At 39.0% G+C, this 22105-nt stretch overlaps 2 protein-coding genes and 4 long non-coding RNA genes across 8 annotated transcripts; 3 read left to right on the plus strand and 3 right to left on the minus strand.

The window, feature by feature from the left end:
• Positions 1 to 5330: 5330 nt before the first annotated feature.
• On the plus strand, positions 5331 to 6578 carry LOC124311115 (DNA-directed RNA polymerase III subunit RPC6-like). 2 transcript variants are annotated; one of them, XM_046775433.1, is made up of 5 exons: positions 5331 to 5373; positions 5437 to 5748; positions 5819 to 5987; positions 6057 to 6314; positions 6374 to 6578. In XM_046775433.1, exons 3-5 carry the CDS (start codon positions 5841 to 5843, stop codon positions 6446 to 6448), a joined length of 480 nt encoding a protein of 159 aa, XP_046631389.1. In that variant the 5' UTR covers positions 5331 to 5373; positions 5437 to 5748; positions 5819 to 5840; the 3' UTR covers positions 6449 to 6578. The 2 variants fall into 2 exon arrangements, with proteins under 2 accessions (XP_046631389.1, XP_046631399.1); XM_046775443.1 differs by having other exon boundaries at positions 5350 to 5373; positions 5422 to 5748.
• A 1016-nt stretch (positions 6579 to 7594) lies between these two features.
• On the minus strand, positions 7595 to 15862 carry LOC124311231. Of its 2 annotated transcripts, none has more exons than XR_006909768.1 (3): positions 15850 to 15862; positions 7903 to 8023; positions 7595 to 7777 (listed from the first exon to the last, which is right to left on the minus strand). It is a non-coding gene; the product is annotated as an uncharacterized LOC124311231 (long non-coding RNA). The 2 variants fall into 2 exon arrangements; XR_006909767.1 differs by lacking the exon at positions 15850 to 15862 and adding an exon at positions 8125 to 8198.
• Positions 8772 to 9568, plus strand: LOC124311286. The gene is made up of 3 exons (XR_006909783.1): positions 8772 to 8900; positions 9125 to 9266; positions 9352 to 9568. It is a non-coding gene; the product is annotated as an uncharacterized LOC124311286 (long non-coding RNA).
• Positions 9637 to 22088, plus strand: LOC124311249. The gene is made up of 17 exons (XR_006909773.1): positions 9637 to 9696; positions 10225 to 10366; positions 10436 to 10594; positions 11854 to 12083; positions 12157 to 12428; positions 14911 to 15277; positions 15506 to 15546; positions 15645 to 15836; positions 16436 to 16781; positions 16850 to 17015; positions 17071 to 17238; positions 18289 to 18447; positions 18516 to 18624; positions 18716 to 18822; positions 19468 to 19665; positions 21645 to 21786; positions 21872 to 22088. It is a non-coding gene; the product is annotated as an uncharacterized LOC124311249 (long non-coding RNA).
• Positions 13163 to 13936, minus strand: LOC124311145 (cuticle protein 19-like). The gene is made up of 3 exons (XM_046775477.1): positions 13835 to 13936; positions 13634 to 13747; positions 13163 to 13562 (listed from the first exon to the last, which is right to left on the minus strand). The coding sequence occupies exons 1-3, from the start codon at positions 13838 to 13840 to the stop codon at positions 13218 to 13220; spliced, it is 465 nt and encodes a 154-aa protein (XP_046631433.1). The 5' UTR covers positions 13841 to 13936; the 3' UTR covers positions 13163 to 13217.
• On the minus strand, positions 20041 to 20699 carry LOC124311225. Its single transcript, XR_006909766.1, has 3 exons — positions 20652 to 20699; positions 20430 to 20550; positions 20041 to 20304 (listed from the first exon to the last, which is right to left on the minus strand). It is a non-coding gene; the product is annotated as an uncharacterized LOC124311225 (long non-coding RNA).
• Positions 22089 to 22105: the final 17 nt, after the last annotated feature.

The following is a 22105-nucleotide window of genomic DNA, read 5'->3' on the forward strand; positions in this document are numbered from 1 at the left end:
TAAAACACACCGCGCCACCGCCACTCTATCGCTTCATTCCAACATGGTCTCCACGTACGTACGGGCATGTCCGTACCAAAAAACCGTCGCATTTCTAGCCTTCTCATTGGCTCACAGGCTTCAGAGGGACCAGCCCTTTGCAGCCCTTGTTTACATTTTTTAAATGATGACGTCTTTCGACGAAAGAGTTGCAGAAGCTTTGCAGGCATTAGTTACGCCTGCAACTTTTGAAGGGATTGTTACGCAGCTTGAAGAAAACAACAAGAGAAGCAACGTACAACAACTTTAATCGATCAACGAGTAAGAATCAATAAACCAAGGGAAATCTAGTGCTTTACGAGTCAACCTGAGCTGGCCTGAGGATGGAGAGTGGATGCTATCAAGAATAAGGCTCAAAAGAAGTATCTTAATATGGTAAGAAGTGTTGCATTTGTTCAACTTTATTCCTTTTTTACACAAGCTGTATGTAACCTGGTGTTTTCTTAAATGTTTATAGACCTTGGAACGGAAGACCCATAATCCTTAGAAGTCAGACGGTGGAAATCCTGGCAATCAGACTAAGCGATTATATAGTCTTCATGACAAGCATGAGGCCAAGTTAGTCTTCATGACAAGCATATGCAGGTGTCATTGAATAATCATTGCCATTCCTTTGTCTTTGATTTGTGTGAAAACACCAAACAGTTCTCGTGCAGTGTCAAAGGGTGCTTTATGATGAAGGTGCTGAAATCCCAGGTAGCTAAATTCAGTGGTAATCCATAGACTAAATGTTAAGTTTCATATGTTTATTTCAACTTAAATTATATTTGTGTAGATAGCAGCAAAGCGCGCTTGGTTCAGCATCATAAAATCATCCAAAAGAAGGCGCGTATCGACAAGATAATTGATCGTCTCAATGACAATGATGATGGTGTTATCGTGACGCAACCAGATTTAGATAGAGGTGAATTCCCGTGATACACACTTGGTTCAGGTACAGACAAATATTGCTCACCATATTTCGTATTTTATTTATATCTTGTCTCTCTTTCTATTTACAGTTCCTTTGATCTAGTACTGTGCGGTCATTGATGCACAGATGTTAAGGCTGCGATATAAGGAAGCAATTCTTCAAAACCAGAACGAGATGGCCATGTTTGTTTGCTTCTCCGCCCGCTGAATCTCCGTTCGCACAAGTGACGCTTTCACGGATCGGTTTACGGAATCCCCAATGCACTGGAACTATACCCAAATTGAGCGACAGAGTGACTGACAGCTTTACGAAATTCTATTTGACATTTAGCAGCAGACGACAATTAAGTAATCAATCAAACTTTTAATCGAAATTTCTTGAAATTGAATTGCGTAATTAGGGCAGTGTTTTTTCCTATTTTTTTATCGATAAAAAAAGTAAAAACGACATAAGAAATTGAATATCAGCGTCCTCGATCGTTCTTTAAAACCACTCTTAGAGAAACAAAGAAAAGGGATTGCGTTCGTAATTTTACGTTCGGTGAGAGGGGGGTAACAAAAATGTTGCTTTTTTTGTTTTTTTGTCGTAACTTGCAATCTTCCCACGGTCCCTTCCCTGTCATCACTAATCCCAAAATTCTTTTGCGGTTTCCCCTCCCCATTTTTTTTCTCCCTTCGCCCAATGTCTTCTCTTCCTTCCCCCAATTTTTGATCGCGACTCTTGAGTGATGAGTCATCTTTTTTCTTAAATGGCTTTTTCGAATCCTCTGCTGACTTAAAGAGTTGGCCGCCGCCTAGGGAAAAAGGAGTAATAGGTGTTGGGTTTATTTTGTAGACTTCATTCTTTGGCATGAAAAGCCTTGCCTTTCTAAGTTTCTATTGCCTGGTAAAAAAGCATTGCCTAGTAGTGGCCACCACTAGCGCTAGTTGTATTGTTCCGTTAAACTCACCACGCCACCAACGCTCCATTGTTCGATCGTATTCGTATCAGTCTATGCTGCAGTCCACAGTCGCGTGTTCGCCGTTCATCGGAGAAGAATTAGCCGAAGTTTACTTAGTAGAGGTTCCGTATGTTTTTATAGATCTTTTTTTGTTTTTCGGGGTTTTATTCTTTCTCTCTAACCTATTTATGTGATGGGCCTCAACGCTCTATTTCCTCCCTATTCCGACCATATTTTCTGATTCCTCGTATCTTTTTAAGATTTTAAAATTTATTTGTTTATCCCGCGTGAGCTGGAGCGCTTTGTCGGTATATGATTGGCTTTTGCGTGTGTCTTGACTCCAGTAGCGCTCAATTCTTTTTTTAGTTCCTTGTCGTTTTTTCTTGTTTTTTTCCTCCGCGGCTTGTTAAAGTTTTGTTATCTACAGGAAATGAAGATTGTTCATGCAGGATCATCCTGGTAGGTTGGTAGAAGATATATGTTCCACGTTCAGCTCAAAAAGGTTTAGTTGTTGGATTTTGGTCTATTCCCGAGGCATTTTGGCCAGAAGTGAATGTTCCCTAATTGGTTTGTAAACAAATATGTAAATTTAAGTTCCGGTTTTGAATTTAATTATTTTTCATATTTAAACTCTTACACCAGGTTCCTCGCACTGCTCATCCTGTTGTCCAGTTAACCCGCACTAATAAAAAACCTATTATGATTGAAAATCTTCTGTTCGCCAAGTATGAAGTGGAACCTAGTCCACTACCTCAATACATTCTGTCAAGAAAGCAGGCATCCATGTTGACAGGTGTGACTCCTTGTTTTTTAAGGCTAAAGATACACTATTCGCATAACGTATATAACGATGTTAATATCTTTACGAGTAAAACTTCTCTCTCTTTTCCATTACTTAGGTATTTGTTCCAGACAGCTACAGGAGTTCTCAGTCTGCCCATCCATTTTGATATCTTAAAGGAAGCACAAATCGATCAATCTTTTTGTGAAGTCTTATTACTATCCTGCATTACTCTCACTTTTGGACGAATTTTCCGAGTGCATCGTTTGAGAGCAACAGCTGAATGGCGACTGAATGGGACTCATCTAAATGTTGTCTTTCTCCGAAATACTGGAATAGAGTGTCAGTGCTGTGGGGATTGCCTCAAGAGTTAGTGCTGTGAAGATTGTCCTCGATTTCAATCACCATTATCTACCAATTCCACAACCAGTTGGATGCCAGCAACCTTAATCAGCCAAGCAACAGAACCAAATAAAGTGATTCTATCGGAAACCACCTCAAGCACATTCATGTAAGTTATTTTCCCCCAACTTTTCCCATTTGAATGTAATGCAAACAATTTGAATGTGGGTAAATTAGATGCATTTGCATTGAAAATAAGCCCAATGTGGCAGGGTGGGACCAACAGAGGAAAAAAGACGAAAAATTTTATTGAAAATAGGCCCAATGTGGCAGGGTGGGTCCAACAGGGAAAAAAAGAAAAGAATATTTTTGATAATTTTAGTGAAAACATCTCTTGGGGAGCTTGAAGGCTTTAATCATCAAAAAAACACAATCAGATGAAATCTTATTTCAGACTTTTCTATCGTTTGAATGTCAATTACCAGTATTGCAGTGAGTACTCAACTCTTCTGGAAGAGATTTCAAGTCCGTCTTTGCCTGGTCCTTCTTTGCCTTTTTGCTTTTTTTATTAGTTAGGAATCTACCCTTACGGGCCCTTTTTTGCAATTGCAGCTTGTTGGCTTCCTGTGAACCTCCAGACTCTTGTTCATCTTCATTGTCTTCCTCAGAAGATGAGGAGAGCGACTCATTGGAATCAGAGCTTGTCTCTGCGTAATCATAGTCTCCTAGATCATCATCTGAATCTGTCATTACTTGGCTTGTCAGTAATTTCCGGCCCTAAAAAGATTGGTCAGACGAGTAGACTCATTGATTATTGTAAAATTCCTTACTTGGCTCAAGACAAGTGATGCAGATTGTAGTCCATTTTGGGTTCATCTTGAGACACCTAAAAAGGATTTTTATATTATTTAAATTGCTTGGGTAAGTTTTTCTATTATTAAAAAACTTACTTGAAACATTCCCATTGTTCTTCAGTAGTAGATTGACCCATTTCAGTTTGACGGTTTGACAAAGAAATTTTATTTTATTACGAATAGAATACGAATGGCGGAATGTTGCTAGAAGTAGCTAGTGGTATGCGTCGTGCGCGTGGTTTGCGAATTTTTTGTTATTGAAAAACTTACTTGTAACATTCCCATTGTTCTTCAGTGGTAGATTGTGGTGGTAGATCCATTTTGTTTTACGGTTTGACAAAGAAATTTTAATACGAATAGGAAACCAATGGCGGAATGTTGCTAGAAGTAGCTAGTGGTATGCGTCGTGCGCGTGCGCGTGGTATTCGTCGTGCGCGTGCGCATGGCGCGTGGTTTGCGAATGCACCCCGTACGCTGCCCCCTGGTGGACTAAAAATGTTTCCAAGTCTTTTTATTAAATTGTTCTGACAGGTGCAGTTTATTGTCGGCACCACTCTTTCGGTTATAAAACAATTTTATTAGGATGATGAATGACAGGATGAATGACGAATGACAGGATGAATGACAGGATGAATGATGAATGACAGAGATGAATGTTAAAAAAATTACGATAAGCAGGCAATACATTAGGGCTCAAATGAAAAGGGTGAAAAAGAATTTTTTGATTTGACATTTTGCGCCTTCCTCTTCTTCAATCTTGTTCTGAGTCAGATGATTCAGAATCTACAAAAAAGAATGTGAGATGAATTCATTTTCTTTTCTTAAATTTTAATACCTGTGGAGCATTCTTTCTTAAACTTCTTCGACAGATCGTCTACATTCAGTTTCTGCTTCTTGCTTTTCTTGTTGCCAAGATACCTCTTCTTTCGTGCTCTTGCCTTCTCCTGTTTCTTGCTCATTTCCTGTGTCTCCTCATCACTCTCTTCATCACTCTCCTCTGAGTCGCTTTCACTCTGGCCAGAAAAGTAGTTATCGTGGTCAGATTCCTGATCAGAATGATCAGAATTATCAGTTTGAGGAAGAAATATCTCCGGCTCAATTTCTTCATCTAAATAAATGTAAAAAAAAGTAAATTTATGTTTAAAATCTTGGGGAAAATTTGTGTTCTTACCTGAACATACGGGTCAGAATTCATTAAGTGGGTCGCGGCTGATATTTAGACATCCGAAAGTTCTAAAAATGAAAGGATTAGTGTCTTTTCTAACATTTATACTGTTTTAAATAATTACCCGCATTTCTCCTCGTAAACCATGTTTTTAAACCAGGAAATTTAACAAGTTGACTTAGTTTCGGTAGCAATTGAAGGGAACTGAAGTGAAAATGGCGCGAAACTAAGTTTTTGCATTGTTTCATGGGGTGGGGTGTTTAGGGATTGAAAGGATGAAAAACGGTGTGTATAGGTATTACCGTCTGCTTTTCTGTTTAGCCAACAGTCAGAAATTCTGTATGTTCTTCAAGACCTAACTTTATTATTCATCATTAAAATGTTAAGTTTTTTTATTCACAGGAAAAAAGATTGTTCAAGTGTCGACGTGTTCTCAAGATTTGTCGGGATATCAACAAGAAGAAAGTGATCATCTTTAAAGCACCAGTAACAAATAAATTGTTTTGGTGCCTCAACGAGCAACCTGCCAGTATTAAACTAAAGGGAGTTGACAAAGAAGAGAATGTGGTTATGAGGATCATTTAAGAGGCAGGAAATAAGGGCATTTGGAATAAAGACATCTGCACCAAGTCTGGCTTGAATCCAACAGACCTCAAAAAGATACTCAAAGCTCACGAAGGGAAGAATTTGATCAAATCTGTCTTGTCTGTTTCAGTAAGTTATAGAAACAAAGTTTTTTTTGTCCTAAATAAGACACCCTTTTAGTAATGTGATTTTTTTCAAGGTTCCAAAGTGAAAAAATTTGCATGCTATTCGAATTCCAATCTGACAGAACAGTTACAGGAGGTTCATGGTACTCCGAAGGTGAATTTGAATCAGAGCTGGTGGATATTCTGAATCAGCAATGCTACAGGATATTGCAACAGAAAGCTGAAGCAGCCAAACTTAAAGCTGTAAGTTAATTTTTGTTAACTGACTAACATTTTTAAATTCTTAAACCAACATTTGTGATTCTGAATCAGATGGACGGGCCCTTAATAGTGCGCATCGCGTCGTTTCTCTCTTCCAAAGAGATATGCCAAATGATTTCAGATCTGAACATAGTCAAGGTTAATTTAACAGTTGAAGAAATCGAAGCCATTCTCGAAACGCTTGTCTATGACAGAAAAATCGAAATGCGTATGGTATCCGATGGCGATGAGCAAATCAAAACGTACAGAACTGTTGAAACGCTCCTGTCTTCTGCTGGAGTTGTTCGAATCCCCTGCGGAGTTTGTCCAGTAATTAAAATTGTATTTTTTTGTTTTTATCACTTTTATTAAGCAAACGATTTTATCAGATCATCGTGAAGTGCGGTACTGCAGGTGAGGTTCAACCGAAAAATTGCGCCTATTATGATCAATGGTTGGATTAAAAGGATGAAATCCCAAGACACTACTAACATCGAACCAAGGAAGGATACTTTGAATTTAAGAGTAATGTAAAAATTTAACTTAGAAGACTGTGGAATGAAATTTGTATTAAAACTGTCATCACATCTCTCATCCATTTCCTCGTCAAGAAGCTCTAGGCAATTACTCATACATATTAACGAAAGCTCCGTACTTGGTTGGGAATCTGAAGTAACGCTTGCCTTCAACACTGCCATATTTTTTTCCGACAGGTTAATCATAGTGAATACCTATCCACCATCCAGGTTTCAAACTAGTGTTCCCAATTGATAACTTCTCGGTAACGTGCTAGCCCTGGCACGGCAACTTTACATCTTTCATCGACATGAATTGCTTTCCCTAATTTTTCCTCTTCAGCTTCAGCCTCCTTATTAGTCTGTGGTTCTTCTGCCTTCTGGTTGATTAATCCCCAAGTCAGACTCACCTACCCATTTTAATTTCTAGACACTATTTGACCTGAAATAACAAGAATTCCAATCTCTATTCTATGCCAGAATCAGCAAACCTATCAATACAAACAGTAGCTAGTTGCTTGCGTTTGGGCCAAGATAAAATGGGAAAAGGCACTTTATTTGTCAAGAGCTATATAATATGGAGTCAGGTGGTTTCCAGATCCAGCTGAGAAACGAACATAGCTAGGTAGTAAGGTACAAATAATAAACTACATCAATTTTCATGAAAAAGCTAACAGTTAGTTAAATTATAGGCAAAAAAAAATCATTTCAGACGGTCAACATGCTTGTAAGAAAGAAGATTGGTTGAAGTATTGAAAAAAAAGTACAAAAACCTAGAAGGTTGTGAAGTTATAGAAGTTGCGGCTGGTAAAAGTGAATGACGATTTCATGCGGCAGTTGCATGTGAAATCTGAACCCAAAGTAGAGCCCGAAGAACCGTCCAAAACCGATAAACCATCAATCAACAGAACTCCACACGCTCCGAGACTTACAGAATAGATGTGGCGTGCACTTGTTTTTGTGAAGAGTCAAAAGAAAGTCAGTGACACCCCCACCTCCCTCCAAATCAAAATCCCCTATTTACCAAACCGACGACATACGGCATCAACTACATACTGCGCATTACACCAAAGGCACCAAGTAATAGGCACAAAGTAATAGAAAAATTAAAGGTTTATTTGATATTCCCTAACCAATAAACATGTTATTCTTTTGACAAGACCTAGAAACACTTGAATGAGGAATTTTTCTTCGTCACGGGCAATTGCCCGTGACGAAGAAAAATTCAGGTCTTGTAGATCACATTGCTCGAGCACTGGGTGCTGTTGCTGCAAGAACCTATAAGAAACATAATCCCATTAGTCGTCTCCAAAGCCTTGAGATTTATAGATTTCGTCAAGCCTTGATTGTTGACTCCAGCGTCATTTATAACTTATTTTTAAACGAAGAGCGTGGTAACTTACTGAACAAGCGACAGTAGAACAAGAACTGGTCTCCCGGCTCGTCGGAATTAGAGGGTTCATCTTCAGTGGGTGCCGAGTTGGTGTAGACGACGGCCATCACAGCCAAGACGCAAGCAAAGAGCTTTAAAAGATTTACCGAAAAAACAAAAACAAAAATCACAGTTTAAAGAGATTTGAAGAAGAGATTGAACTAATTGAGTTATTGTGGAAATTAATACTTACAAAAAATCTGGAACATTTTGGGTTATCGCTGCAACTGATGCTGGACGAGTTGTGATGATAAGCTCAGAGAAAGAGCCGGCTTTTTATACTCGCATTTTCTCTACTCAGGTCCCACAGACTGAATATTTCATTTGCATTTAATCAATAAAACCAATATTTGTTTATCCCTTGTAATTATGGGCAGAGCTGTTGCTCATATATTGTCTTTGTTGATTTAACGAATATTTTATTGATACAAATGGATCTAGATGTATATATTCTACCTACTAACACCAATCTATGTCTCTAACTCTCTATCCTCTTATTAAACAGCTTTCCGGATCCACGTGCCAGGGGTGTCTGTGCTGACGTAGTTACGTCAGCACAGACTTTAGGAAGGACTCCCCTTATTTGTCTGACCCAGTGAGCTTTTAAAAAAAAAAATTCTCTAAGTTTTCTTTTCTGTCGGTCTTTGGGATAGATTATCGTCGATTGTCTCACTAGATAATCTTTGCAACTATAGCCATCTAACGCTAATTGGTCATTCATGCAGAAATTTAAAAAATGCCTTAAATTTGGTCCAATGGTAATGCAGAGAGTATAAGCATAAGCAGAATCATCCAAGTCGCCAATATACACAATAGTGCACCGTACGGGTCACTATTAGCTCTCGTCATTATTGATTAATATGTCTAAGGTTTCAGCTATTTTAATTGCCGTGCACTTTTCTCTCCTCTTTAGTTTTTTCTCTCCGATTATGATAATAGGGACCGGACGGAACGCAATATAACGCACAAGTATGTTGCCCTCCTCCTCGTCTGTCCCCCCAACAGCCAAAAGAGAAGACCTATAGGGGCAAAACGGGGCTTTATTAGACCTATAACTTGTTGCTCTTTTGTGTCCGAGATATGCATCTTGTTCGTCTTTTCCCCTATACATTCTTAGACATGGCCGGAGTTTTATTCTCTGGCTCTCGCAGTGATTTTGTAACGATTTTGTTTGCCTATTTCTTATTTTCTAGATGAGAGCCAGAGGAGAAATAGAATGAAAGCTCGAAAAATTGATGGGACAAGGTGTCGAACTCTACTCTCGCCAGCCTTTAGCGTCAAACGTTATCATCCTTAAATCTCTCAACGCATCTCCACTGCCTAGTTAGTTAAAGGGTATTTAATCTCGTTAAAAAAAAATCTAATTAAAAAGTTCAGGGTTCGCCATCAATGAATGAATGAATTTATTTATTTTTTACAGAAAAGTTAAACTTAATTTTAATTTAGTTTATCGTCGCTGCTCTCTTGGCCGATGCTGTCGCCGCTCCTTCCGGCTACCAATCAACCCATAGAGATTCCAGTTACTTGACGTCTCCCAGCAACGCTTCTTCCGGCTACAACAAGGACAGCAAATATGGCGGAATCACCATCACCAGCCAACACGACGTCCGCAATCTCGACGGAAGCTGCAAATGAGGGCAAGTTCTTATTCTTTAATTATTAAGAAAAATAATATACATTTACAAATTATTCTGTTAATTTTGCAGCTACTCTGGATCCGACTACACGACCCGTGAGGAATCACAGGTGCAAAAGAAGATGCAAGGTACCAGTGGTACCGTACCAACTATGATTCTTATGACAGAACCACTTATGGGGACGTTTATGGCAGCACCAAAGAACTGGGTTTCTCGCGAAGGGGAAAAATTCACTCTGACATGGACCACCGAAAACGGATTCCAGCCAAGAGGCGACCACTTGCCCGTTGCTCCCGTCCACGTTTACGAGCTCCCAGTTACCCCTACCCTCCCTTACCACCGCAGAGGGGCAGGTAGCAAAACCTACAATACCTTTTTATTAGATTGTTTATGAATTTTTCGTGTTTTATTTATCTTAAGCTACCATGATCCCTGACAAAGTTTGATTAATTAAATTAAAATTCTTCAAATTCGTTGGAGTTCTATTTTCTGTTACAAACGATCCTCTTGGCAATTTAGCTTATTTGGACAGTGGAGATAGCCGCTACATCATACCCAAATCATGCATACTACCTACATCATACCATTTATGATTATGAAATCTTATGATTCATGTTTTTGTCTGTTGAATAACTTGAATTTTTTCACAATTTTAGTGTAACCACCTTTTTCATATTCATGCTACCTTGCCCACTCCCCCTCCTATTGATATCATTCAAAATGGACGCTGACTTGTTGACAGTGCGTTAATTAACTTGTGACGGTGTGATTGTTTCGAGAGTTATTCACTGCATTTTGGTAATTAACTTTCCATTTATGATTATTAGCATATCTAAAGTTATTTATCTGGTTTTTATTGTATCATAGGTGTTTTTGACTAACTGAATCGCTGTAAAACAGAGCAGCAAGCAGAGCAACGTTGTTTAACATAGACCTTCCTGGTTCACCCATCGTGTCATTTGACAATTTCACAATTGTTTTGTGGTTTCTGATACGAGGTCATTGGGCCTATGACTCCGACTCCAGGTATAGGAAAAAACAATTAATGCAGTGAGCGTTTTGTGATAGATGATTCCCAACATGGGTGGGTCAACTTACCCACCACGATTTCCAGGTTAGGAAAGGTGAAGGACTGAAGGGTATTAAAATGAAATCTGTACTCTGTAGGAAGAAACCTCCTTTGTAAAATTCCTCTTAAAGGAAATTGTTTGCCACTGCTAATAGAAGTCCCTGGGAAAAATAGAAGTAGAAGTCCAATTGAATAGGAGAATCCAATTCTAATAGAAGTCCCTGTCCCCAGCTAGAATAAAGAAAACATCTCGGAATTCAAGCAAATTGACAGTTTGTTTCTGTAACTCCTTAACCAAGAAGATGCCTCACCTGACCATTTATGTGAATTTGCAGTACAATTCTAATCTTTCAGTTTTACTGATTGCTAGCTTAATATTTTACCCTATCGAGTTATTACTCTAGAACGACCGGAAGTTGCAGCTCGTTCACATCAAATTTACTTTTTTCAACGGGGGGCGGCCGCTCCCTAAACCACGACATTTTCTTCCTGCATTATTACTTTTTACTTACATTTCCACGATTCCGATTTAAATCTCCGTTGCGACAGCATTGTTTGAGGGAAGGTACACGCCACCTGAAGGCGTGGAATGGAAACGATTGTGTTCCACTGTGGAGTCGAACTCAGGACCTAAGGTGCTCCAGACTACCGAGCGATGACTTATCTGATTCCCCCACCCGTTCCAAGAGTAATTTCTTTTAATTGCAACATAATTTCTGAAATGTGGCATCTAATTAGCGCAAAATAAAATAAAAGTGTCAAGGAAATTGATACTTTTCGGCCACCTGCTAGTTTTACTAACAAATAGGAGAGAAAAAAAATGAAAAATGAAACTGCTTTCGTTCTCATTTGGGAGTGAACTCTAACCCAGGAGTAGTCTGATCATCAAGCGATGTCTTATCCGGGTCACCCATCCTATCCACAGCTCTTATCCTTTTATTTTCCATAAATATTTTGTCATCTAATTAAATGCTTAACAGTTATTTCAGAAGAATTTTTTAACTCAACATTAAAAGGCATTTCAGTTGAATATTCGAAACGTGGTGGCCAAGTAAATCGTTTGACTGGGTTATCGGCACGTGAAAGCGAATTCACGTCTCCGAGAGTTGCGTAACTGCTATTCCACATTCCTTTCACTCGCTTTTACTCCATTGACTGCCAATTTTGTGTAGCCCGACGTGTTGTGATAATGATTTTATTGTATCTTTTGTATAAGGTTTTAACTGAACGAAAAATTCTAGGAAACCGACTGAAACTGAATCGTCAATTCTTCGAACTTGCCAGGAAAGTTACGTAATGGATAGCGATAGACGTATAGGCGAGCTCGTTCTTCAAGAATCGTGAGAATTCGACTCTGCCCACGTGAGTTAGGAACTTTAAAGAGACGGCACCTCCAAGTAAATCACGACGCTGTAGCTGTACGACTGTAGTTGCTGCTTTCCTAATGTGAGTGCGCGTTCATTTTTTTTAAAATAAAAACAATTATTTTTTTACAAGTTTGTTTTCGTTTCTTTTTAAGAAATACTGATTTTGAGGCAACGCTGCGTTTTTTTTTACATGGCACAGAATTGACAGCACCTTGACCAGTTTTGACACCTTCGAGGCAGAAGCCTAGGCGCCACCCTATTGGCATTTCCATATCTCTGACGTTGTTCGAAAATTTCGTAGGCTAATTGCTTCACGGTAATTACCTTTGGCTGCTAAAACTGAATTGCAGATCTTCGTTCCAGCAACAGTCGGAAAATCTCAGCCACGCCGGCTGCATCGAATTCGTCCACGAGCTTCAACAAGGTATCGTGCAAGCTTCTCTTTTTGTTACGGGTACTTTCCTCGGTTTCTGGGGTTAGCAAAGAACTTGAAGATTTACCTAGGCAGACAACGGGACACACCTTATCTAGGCTATATTATTTGCTTTGCGTATGTGATTGTGACTCACCACTCTACTTTGTGTATCATACTGTCGAACACCAAAGAGAAACAAATTCGTTAATGCTTATAGCCTTATAGGTTACCTTAAAATAGAGATGAAACAAGTTCAAAGGAACCTCCGAATGTGATTAAACAGCAAAATCTATGTGCGATTGACTTGCAGAAAGTGCCGTTACTTACTGTACTTGGTTCAAAAAATGATTGTCGAGAATATTTTTTGAAAGATTCAAACACGTGAAGAGTATAAATGGTCGCCGAAATATTAAAGGCGATAAGACGATAAGGCAAATATAGAAATGGCGAGCGTTATCAACTCAGTTGTCAAATGCCCAGTAGTGATTGGTTTTGTTAGAGTATTGCTACAGTATGTTTCGCAAGTAAATCGTTGTTTCGTTTTCGTTCATTCGTCAGCCTCAAAAGTGGAGGCAAAAGTGAAATTGGGTTGGATTTTTTTTCGCCAATTGCGCGGTCGTTGAATTATCATTAAGAAAAGAGCAAATAAAGGGAACTCCTAGTTTACGAGCTAAACAAGGAAAAGAAGAAAACAGAAGAGAAAGAAATAATCAACTAACTGTAGAAAGTAGAAAACTGGCTGGTTGAATGTTTTACTTTTTTATATTTATAAATTTTAAATTACAGAAATATATTCACTTAATATTTGGGGTAAGCCGGAGCTGGGTAGGCGGGCTTGTAGGCGGGTTTGTATGCGGGGTAAGCGGGGTAAGAAGAGGGATAAGCTGGGCTGGGGTAGGCAGCGGGCTTGTATCCACTTGGCTTGTACTCGGGGTATTTGGCCTCTCTGTCGTATTTGACGTCGGCGACGTATCCGGTGTAGTCGTCGGCCTTGTAGGTGACCGTCTGGGTCCGGCCGTCGGGCAGGAGGGTGCGGTAAGAGCCGGACACGTAGCCCTTGTCATCGGCCGTCTCCTGGTGGGCGTAGTCGTTGTACGTGTAGTCGTCCTTTACGGCCCAGGCGAAGCTGTATGGCATTGGGGCCTGCAGGAATTCACATAAAACAGGTCAAAACTTAATCGACAGTTAATGAAATAAAATATGGTGATACTTACGTAATCGTAAGACTTGCTGTAAGATGGGTAAGCCGGGGTTGGGTAGGCCGGCTTGGGGTAGTAAGCATTTGAGGCCACAGTGGCGATCAAGGCAGCGGAGAGAACGAATAAGACCTTATAGTAAACATTTTTCAGATTTGATTCAGATAATTTAAAAAACTTAGGCGAATGTATAGTCGATGGAAGTGGACGAACTTATACCTGCATGTTGATTCAAGTTTTTGGTTGTTGTACAACTGATAACTTTGAGATTTTGGGCTTCTGTTTTTATACTTGGTGCTGTGGGGCCTACCTCAGCAACTGGCCATTACTTTTTCTTTTTCAAGTGATGCACGACGAGCATTTTCGCACGGATAAGATTATTCACGCACATATAAGGATAGAACTTTTGCTCTCGTAAAACTGGGTGGGGCCCCCGTTTTGGTTATTTTGCCCTTGTGATGAATTTCGAAGCTCATCTGACCTCATTTTCACTCTTCATTGGCTTGATCGCCAATTTTTCAAGTACCCGATTTCATTCCGAAAAACAGTTCCTCCAACACTTTCGTTCAATCACAAGTTTTCATGTTAGCCTTTATTATCGCGATAAAGATCAAATTGTAGTCACCGGAGTGAGATTCATCTTAATGTTTGGATTCTGCCCCTGACGGTCGTCGACGGTTACCGTTCACTCGCTAACACTAGGCGATCCAATCTAAGTCCCAGTGTGCAGCTAATGAAGTAGGAGCGTGAACCCAGGTCATTTACCATTCCAAAACCTTTCCTTTTTATAGTTCATTAAAATACTTTTATTATTATTTTCTTTGAATCCACTGACGATTGACGAACCGATTGATATCCATTAATCATTTAGTAAAAGTAACACAAACGAGTAGACTAAAGGACAAAAATGACTTAATAGATACTGATATGCGGTAGTATTGAATTCCCGCGCGCACCCGCACCGTGTTTTCATCTTTTGGCTTTGTCATCGTCGACCTTCACATGGTCGGCGTGCTACTGTGGGCGTCTAACTCTTTCCCTGTAGTTTTCTTAGCTGGAAATATGAAAAAGAAAACTTTGAAAAAATATTTAGAGCAAGGTCTTCCTTCTCCGGCGTTCTCCCCATTGGAATGTTCACTACTTACTACGTACTGCTAGCTTTTTAAGTTATTTATGAATTCTGAATTCAGACATCATGTTTGTTTGTTCTGTGAAAACCTTATCACCCACGTCTGGTTCATGATGTGACGCGAATTGTTAAACTGAATCTTTCAATTACAATTTTCAAATTACAGAGCATTACCGCCACCCACTTTCTGCATTAAACGCCATCTAGCGAAGAAGGAAACAAACACAGAATGCTGCCATCTAGCAATGAGAAAAAACAAGAGAAGAATCAAAGACTTGACGGAACTCACGGAAGTGACAAGATACAACAAGTAAACACCAAATGGCGGCGAGTTGTTAAGCATGGTGTCGGGCTGTCGGCGATAGTCCCAAGATTTGGCGTGATATCAAGTACCAGACTCACTTGTAAGTTGTGACTTATTTTCATTGTACTGAATAACTCTCTCAAGGTGTTATTTTATCGAGTTTCAATTCCTAAGCTTAGAAAGATTAGCAGCAAGAGTTGGAACAAAGAATAGTTCAGTAGGCCTAAAAGTAAATTTAGGAGCCATTCATTTTCTTCTCTTCAGTGTGGCATAGAATTTATTTATAAAATGACTTAATAATGTGTAAAGGATCTCTGTGTCCTTGTTAATGGTTCTTATCATGTGTAGAGTTTGAGTAATTCTTTTCGTTGCATGCTGTAGTATGAGAAAACGGAAAAGATAGATAGCTGTAATTCAAATGCACCATAGATGTTTACAAATCCCTTTTTTAATTCAGTTGAACAACCCTGATGACAAGGATGACTTTGGGGAGGAGAGGTTGCTGTTCATTTTTGTCTCGGAATTTTAATAATTTGATACATCAGGCTTCAATGGTAAGTTTGTCAAATATATTAATTTGTGTCTGTTAAAACAAGGCTCACAGATGACATGACTTGTGGACTGAAGCATAAAACATATTGCAAATGAGACTATAGTATTGACGTATATGACCGAGTGGTTAACACGTCGGGGAAGTGAGAATTAGCGGCTCCGGAGGAGGCCTCAACGAGGACGATTTGGGTCACTCGGGCGAATCCATGGCTCGATTTTCATATTTTGTTGAATTAGTAAGTGAAAGACAACAAATTTCTGCCTTACTTGGTATAAATATTTTTTCTTTAAACTTTCTTTTAGTCTCAATATTGAATGTGAAATGCATTTATAGATAGTCCCGGATAGTCCCTTCTGTGATGCTGAGTTCAAATACTAGCTGACTTTAAAACTTTTTTCGATTTCAAATCCCCCTTTTAATTAATTTCAATTAAAAATTGGGCCTTTGCATCCTTAAAATTCATTAAAAAAATTAAATGGTGATTTGAAATCCCAAAACGACAAATAATTGTGGTGAAATTTGGTAGGGACTAATTTATTTCGATTTATTGATTAATTGGGGTTCATTTGCTATGAGGATAATTAGTTAATTATCTGTTTACTATAGATTTGATGAATAACGAAGACAAAACCCATAACCCCTCGGCATTCATTTGTTCCCTATGAACTATTTATTAGCCGTCGAAGAGGTGGCGTCTAGCGTGTGATGCACTAACAATTTAAAACAAGATAAAAGCTTTTTAAGATATGTTTCGTGATTTATTCGATTGTCAATCATGCGTCTAATATCAAATTTACATACATGACTGATCATAAAACTGATTTGTTGTTTCAGGTGAATAATAACAATAAGATGAGGAATACGGATCAGAAACAGTGTTGGAGTAAAATGTTGGATTTGTCATTGAAGTTGGATAGAAAGGAGGAGAATATTCCCAGTTGTTCCAGTAGTAGGAGGGATAGTCTTGCTGCTGTGGTTGCTGCTCCGTTCGGAATCCATTCGAGTTATTGAAATTGGACTGGGGACTAACGACGTATTGTGGACAGCTGGTAGCAAGCCATTCGGATTGAAGTGGAGACGACGATGATGATTCGGACGTCGAGTAGTTGATTGATTCCACGGGTGGAACTGCCGGAGGATCCGAATAAAATCCAGGAGTTGGAAGGACTTGAGTTGAAACGTAAGTATCTGAAAATTTAAAACAAAAGACGTCAGTAAATTAATCACAGAAATTTCTTCATCCAATAGATACTAACCTTGTCGACTTTGACGAGAAACGTAAGGCGGTGATCGACGATGTTGGCGATTTGTTTCACGAGTTGAGGTCGGGACTCGTGAAGATCCAAGTTGGCGTGCACGTCGACGGCGATTCTGAAACCACCACTAATGCAATCAAGAAAGAAATTAATATGAGGTAATTGATTTAAAAAATTAAAAATCAAAATGCCATACCATAATCGATTTCTCAGAGACGCCAATCAACTGGGCGATGCGTCGGCGACCTTCTCGATTGGGAAACGGATCTCTGTTGAACTCTGCGTCGAGTAGCTCCAGCTGGACCTCGTCGTAAAAGTGGCGCTGACGACCGGATGCTGAAGAAGACTTAGTGGTGGAAACAACTGGATAATAATCTAAAAGTAAAAATTAACATTTAAACATTTCCTTCGTAAATAAGTGATTTGAGTGAAGAAAGAAAGTAAATTACCGTAACTATCCATAGTAAAAGAGTCAACGATACTACTTAAGCACTTAATTAATTAAACTAATGTGCACAACTACGAACAGACACTGGTAACTGACCTTAGAGGAAGGGGCAGTAGCGAGATGTGCAGTTAGCAAAGACCAAAGATGGAATGCGGAATTTCAAGTTTTGGGGGTTTATATGGATAAAATTTTTTAGACAATTTGACCTCCTTCGCCATTGGTTGTAAAACTAGGAAATCCTGACAAATACTTCCTGCCGCCGCAACCGCGCGTGGCAGGATTATCCTTCTCTTTCCAACTGTGGCGGCGGAGGATTAGGGGATTATGACTTGGGTTATGTAATGGTGCGGAGTGGCGTTTTGTTTGACGAGATTATCGATTTTTTTAAAGAGGATAATCCATCGTGGTTAATCTTTTCGGAATCCCTCAAACATTAGTTACCAAAACCTCGTCCATGTGACCTGCGATTGCCAAACGGCTTAATCTTGTAAATGGATGTCACCTAATTGACAATTCTTTTCTTATTTTTTTGTTTCTTGAAGTCCATTATGTTGATTCGTATTGATCATGTTTTTATAAGGAGATCTGTTTCGTTCTTTGGCGCAGCGGATGCTCCTTTTCAGACTTCAAATGTAATAATAATTACCAGTCTGTCCCCTTTTTACTTTATTCAACCTTTTCGTCTTTATTGTACGAACTTAAATCCTTCTCGTTGGTTTTATAGGGATTGTTTACATGTTTATATTTTCGTGAATAGACAGGAAAAACTGAGTGGTAATAAAAATGCCCCATTCCTTCTAAACTCTGTATTCATTACCCTAATAACTAATCAATTGAATTTCTTTTAAAGTTCTGAATTTTACCAAGTATGCAATGCCACGAACCCGAAACAACAACAACCTTCCCTCTCCAGTTTTATTCTTGCTGGAGCGGAATATTTTTTTTTCTGTAGAGAGATTAAATCTATTATTAATCCATTGAAGATTATCCAGGCGGAAGTACTCAATCGTCATTGCTGTCCAGAATCAACAGATTATTGGAAGATTTAGGTATCAACCTTGCGGTGTTTCTTCTCGTCTTTGCCAGTATAAGATAATCCAAAACATCCGGCCAGCTCGGCGTTTGACCTCTCAATGGCAACGGTACGTATCCAACTGAAAATGGATTGTTAAACGACAAGTAATTTTATATGATATCTGTATAAGTGAAGTTTGTAGAACCCTACAAGGAAGGACACAAGAAAATGTTATAAAAAGCACTTTGATTGTAAAATTCGGGAGAAAAAAAGATTTTACTATAATAGTAAGAAAATCACTCAGGTGAATGAATCAAACTCGTTAGGCATTTATCGTTATTTTTTCGCTTAATTAAAAAATTGAATTTTCTTTTCTTTGCTTCCTCTCAATGCAGGCTTCGTTTGCACCTTTCTCCCGTGGCAAAAACCTTTCGATGCCGTAAGTTAGGACTACAGTGACCCAACGACACCAGCCCCTTGAAGGTGGCAGTCACGACATTAGGTATGAAAACCTGCTCACACTATTGTCAATTATTAGTAGTGGAATCCCCTATCGTGTAGCCGCTGGCTTTCATTACTGTCACTGCTAAATGAAATTGCATTAATTCCCTTGTAAACAAGGATTCTATCGACCAATATCCCCTCTTTCTAACCTGTTTCGTTCAGTACGAACGAGCTTATCGCCGTTATTTGTTCAAGTTTGAAAGCGCATGCACATTTGCAATTCGCATTTAATTTAATAAGTAATTGATAACCAATATGCAAATTTCAAAAATGTCAGCTAAAATTGTCCTCTGTTTGCACGAACGATAGACTACCCGGTATGAATTATTCCGCTTTCCCGCACATTATGTATTTTAACTGTTTAGTTACAGAAATTCTTTAAACGTGGTATTTAAGGACCTAAAGTATATCCGGTTTTAGTATTTTAAAAATTAATATTCCTTCCAAAATAATCGGAAACTTTTACAGAATCGAAATTTCACATACGTCTGCATTAAAAGTAGCATTACTTTACAAAAAATGATAACAGAGAAATTTACATAGATATTTTGGTGTTGAAATGGACTCTCTGTCTCATTTTCAACTTTTCCTTGTTGTTTCTCTCAATATTTTCTGTAACCCATTTTTTTTACTTTTTATTTAGATAATCAGCATCCCGTTTGACTGGAGAAACTACCGATGTCGGCCGAGTATCTCTTCTTCTTTAAATGTCTTCGTGTATGCCCATGTGAGTGTGGGTGTATTCACGAGGACACCCTTTTTCTCGACTGGTGGATTCAACTCTTCAGCGGATGAAACACTTGTGTATGGATGCCTGGCCATATTTCCCAAGCTTATAAAGGTAGGACAAATGTGCCTCTATTCTTCCTCTTTTACTATTTGGTGGCGCTGGTTATCGTTAGACCTACATAGTACGGAGTACAATTATTCCTGAGCTATGGCGTTGATTGAGGCTGTTTTCTCTTGCCATTTTTGTTTGCTCAATTAGGGTTCGTTAGATAACTCATTTGTAGAACGACTGCAGATCAGACCCAATTTTGTACCTCACAACTTTGTCTGTGGGTAAATAATGAAATTCAAAATATTTTTAACTTTGAACACTTCAAGCGAAGTGCAAGTGTGCAACTATAGAAAATATCATGATCAAGAGGAACCTGCCGCCACACCGGCACCTCCTCGTTAGTCGTTAATAGTAAAAGAAGCCAGTTATTGTAGAATAATGTAAAGTGTATTTTTTCGTTTAACTGAGATTCTTACAAAAGAGACGGCCATGACAAGTCTTGATAGAACTCAATGAATAAAACTTGGGATATAAAAGGGAATGATAATATAAGGAAGAATAATTTTTCTTAGAAGTGGTCCGTATATGCGTTACCACGGTAGGTTACACCTCATAATGTTTAACCTCTACAGCAACGGCCACCGTTGCAGGTCTTGTAGATCACATTGCTCGAGCACTGGGTGCTGTTGCTGCAAGAACCTATAAGAAACATAATCCCATTAGTCGTCTCCAAAGCCTTGAGATTTATAGATTTCGTCAAGCCTTGATTGTTGACTCCAGCGTCATTTATAACTTATTTTTAAACGAAGAGCGTGGTAACTTACTGAACAAGCGACAGTAGAACAAGAACTGGTCTCCCGGCTCGTCGGAATTAGAGGGTTCATCTTCAGTGGGTGCCGAGTTGGTGTAGACGACGGCCATCACAGCCAAGACGCAAGCAAATAGCTTTAAAAGATTTACCGAAAAAACAAAAACACAGCAACATTTTAAAAAAGATTTGAAGAAGAGATTGAACTAATTTAGTTATTGTGGAAATTAATACTTACAAAAAATTTCTGGAACATTTTGGGTTATCGCTGCAACTGATTTTGGACGAGTTGTGATGATAAGCTCAGAGAAAGAGCCGGCTTTTTATACTCGCATTTTCTCTGGTCTCAGGTCCCACAGACTGAATATTTCATTTGCATTTAATCAATAAAACCAATATTTGTTTATCCCTTGTAATTAGGGCAGAGCTGCTGCTCATATATAGTCTATGTTGATTTAACGAATATTTTATTGACACAAATGGATCTAGGTATATATATTCTTCATACTAACACCAATCTAATCTACGTATTTCTCTAACTCTCTATCCTCTTATTAAACAGCTTTCCGGATCCACGTGCCAGGGGTGTCTGTGCTGACGTAGTGACGTCAGCACAGACTTTAGGAAGGACTCCCCTTATTTGTCTGACCCAGTTAGCTTTACAAAAAAAAAATTTCTCTAAGTTTTCTTTTCTGTCGGTCTTTGGGATAGATTATCGTCGATTACAAGTATAGTCATCTAACGCTAATTGGTCATTCATGCAGAAATTTAAAAAATGCCTTAAATTTGGTCCAATGGTAATGCAGAGAGTATAAGCATAAGCAGAATCATCCAAGTCGCCATATACACAATAGTGCACCGTACGGGTCACTATTAGCTCTCGTCATTATTGATTAATATGTCTAAGGTTTCAGCTATTTTAATTGCCGTGCACTTTTCTCTCCTCTTTAGTTTTTTCTCTCCGATTATGATAATAGGGACCGGACGGAACGCAATATAACGCACAAGTATGTTGCCCTCCTCCTCGTCTGTCCCCCCAACAGCCAAAAGAGAAGACCTATAGGGACAAAACGGGGCTTTATTAGACCTATAACTTGTTGCTCTTTTGTGTCCGAGATATGCATCTTGTTCGTCTTTTCCCCTATACATTCTTAGACATGGCCGGAGTTTTATTCTCTGGCTCTCGCAGTGATTTTGTAACGATTTTGTTTGCCTATTTCTTATTTTCTAGATGAGAGCCAGAGGAGAAATAGAATGAAAGCTCGAAAAATTGATGGGACAAGGTGTCGAACTCTACTCTCGCCAGCCTTTAGCGTCAAACGTTATCATCCTTAAATCTCTCAACGCATCTCCACTGCCTAGTTAGTTAAAGGGTATTTAATCTCGTTAAAAAAAAATCTAATTAAAAAGTTCAGGGTTCGCCATCAATGAATGAATGAATTTATTTATTTTTTACAGAAAAGTTAAACTTAATTTTAATTTAGTTTATCGTCGCTGCTCTCTTGGCCGATGCTGTCGCCGCTCCTTCCGGCTACCAATCAACCCATAGAGATTCCAGTTACTTGACGTCTCCCAGCAACGCTTCTTCCGGCTACAACAAGGACAGCAAATATGGCGGAATCACCATCACCAGCCAACACGACGTCCGCAATCTCGACGGAAGCTGCAAATGAGGGCAAGTTCTTATTCTTT

The sequence above is a fragment of the Daphnia pulicaria genome, chromosome 1 (assembly GCF_021234035.1).
Source record: "Daphnia pulicaria isolate SC F1-1A chromosome 1, SC_F0-13Bv2, whole genome shotgun sequence".
Lineage (NCBI taxonomy): Eukaryota > Metazoa > Arthropoda > Branchiopoda > Diplostraca > Daphniidae > Daphnia > Daphnia pulicaria.

Excerpts from the sequence above, each read along its gene's own strand:
- LOC124311115 (XM_046775433.1), top strand. The coding sequence starts at position 5,841 with ATGCTATTCGAATTCCAATCTGACAGAACAGTTACAGGAGGTTCATGG. Across the intron at positions 5,988-6,056 it reads AAGCAGCCAAACTTAAAGCT|ATGGACGGGCCCTTAATAGT; the intron begins GTAAGTTAATTT and ends ATTCTGAATCAG. Across the intron at positions 6,315-6,373 it reads TCCCCTGCGGAGTTTGTCCA|ATCATCGTGAAGTGCGGTAC; the intron begins GTAATTAAAATT and ends CGATTTTATCAG.
- LOC124311145 (XM_046775477.1), bottom strand. Across the intron at positions 13,563-13,633 it reads ACAGCAAGTCTTACGATTAC|GCCCCAATGCCATACAGCTT; the intron begins GTAAGTATCACC and ends GAATTCCTGCAG.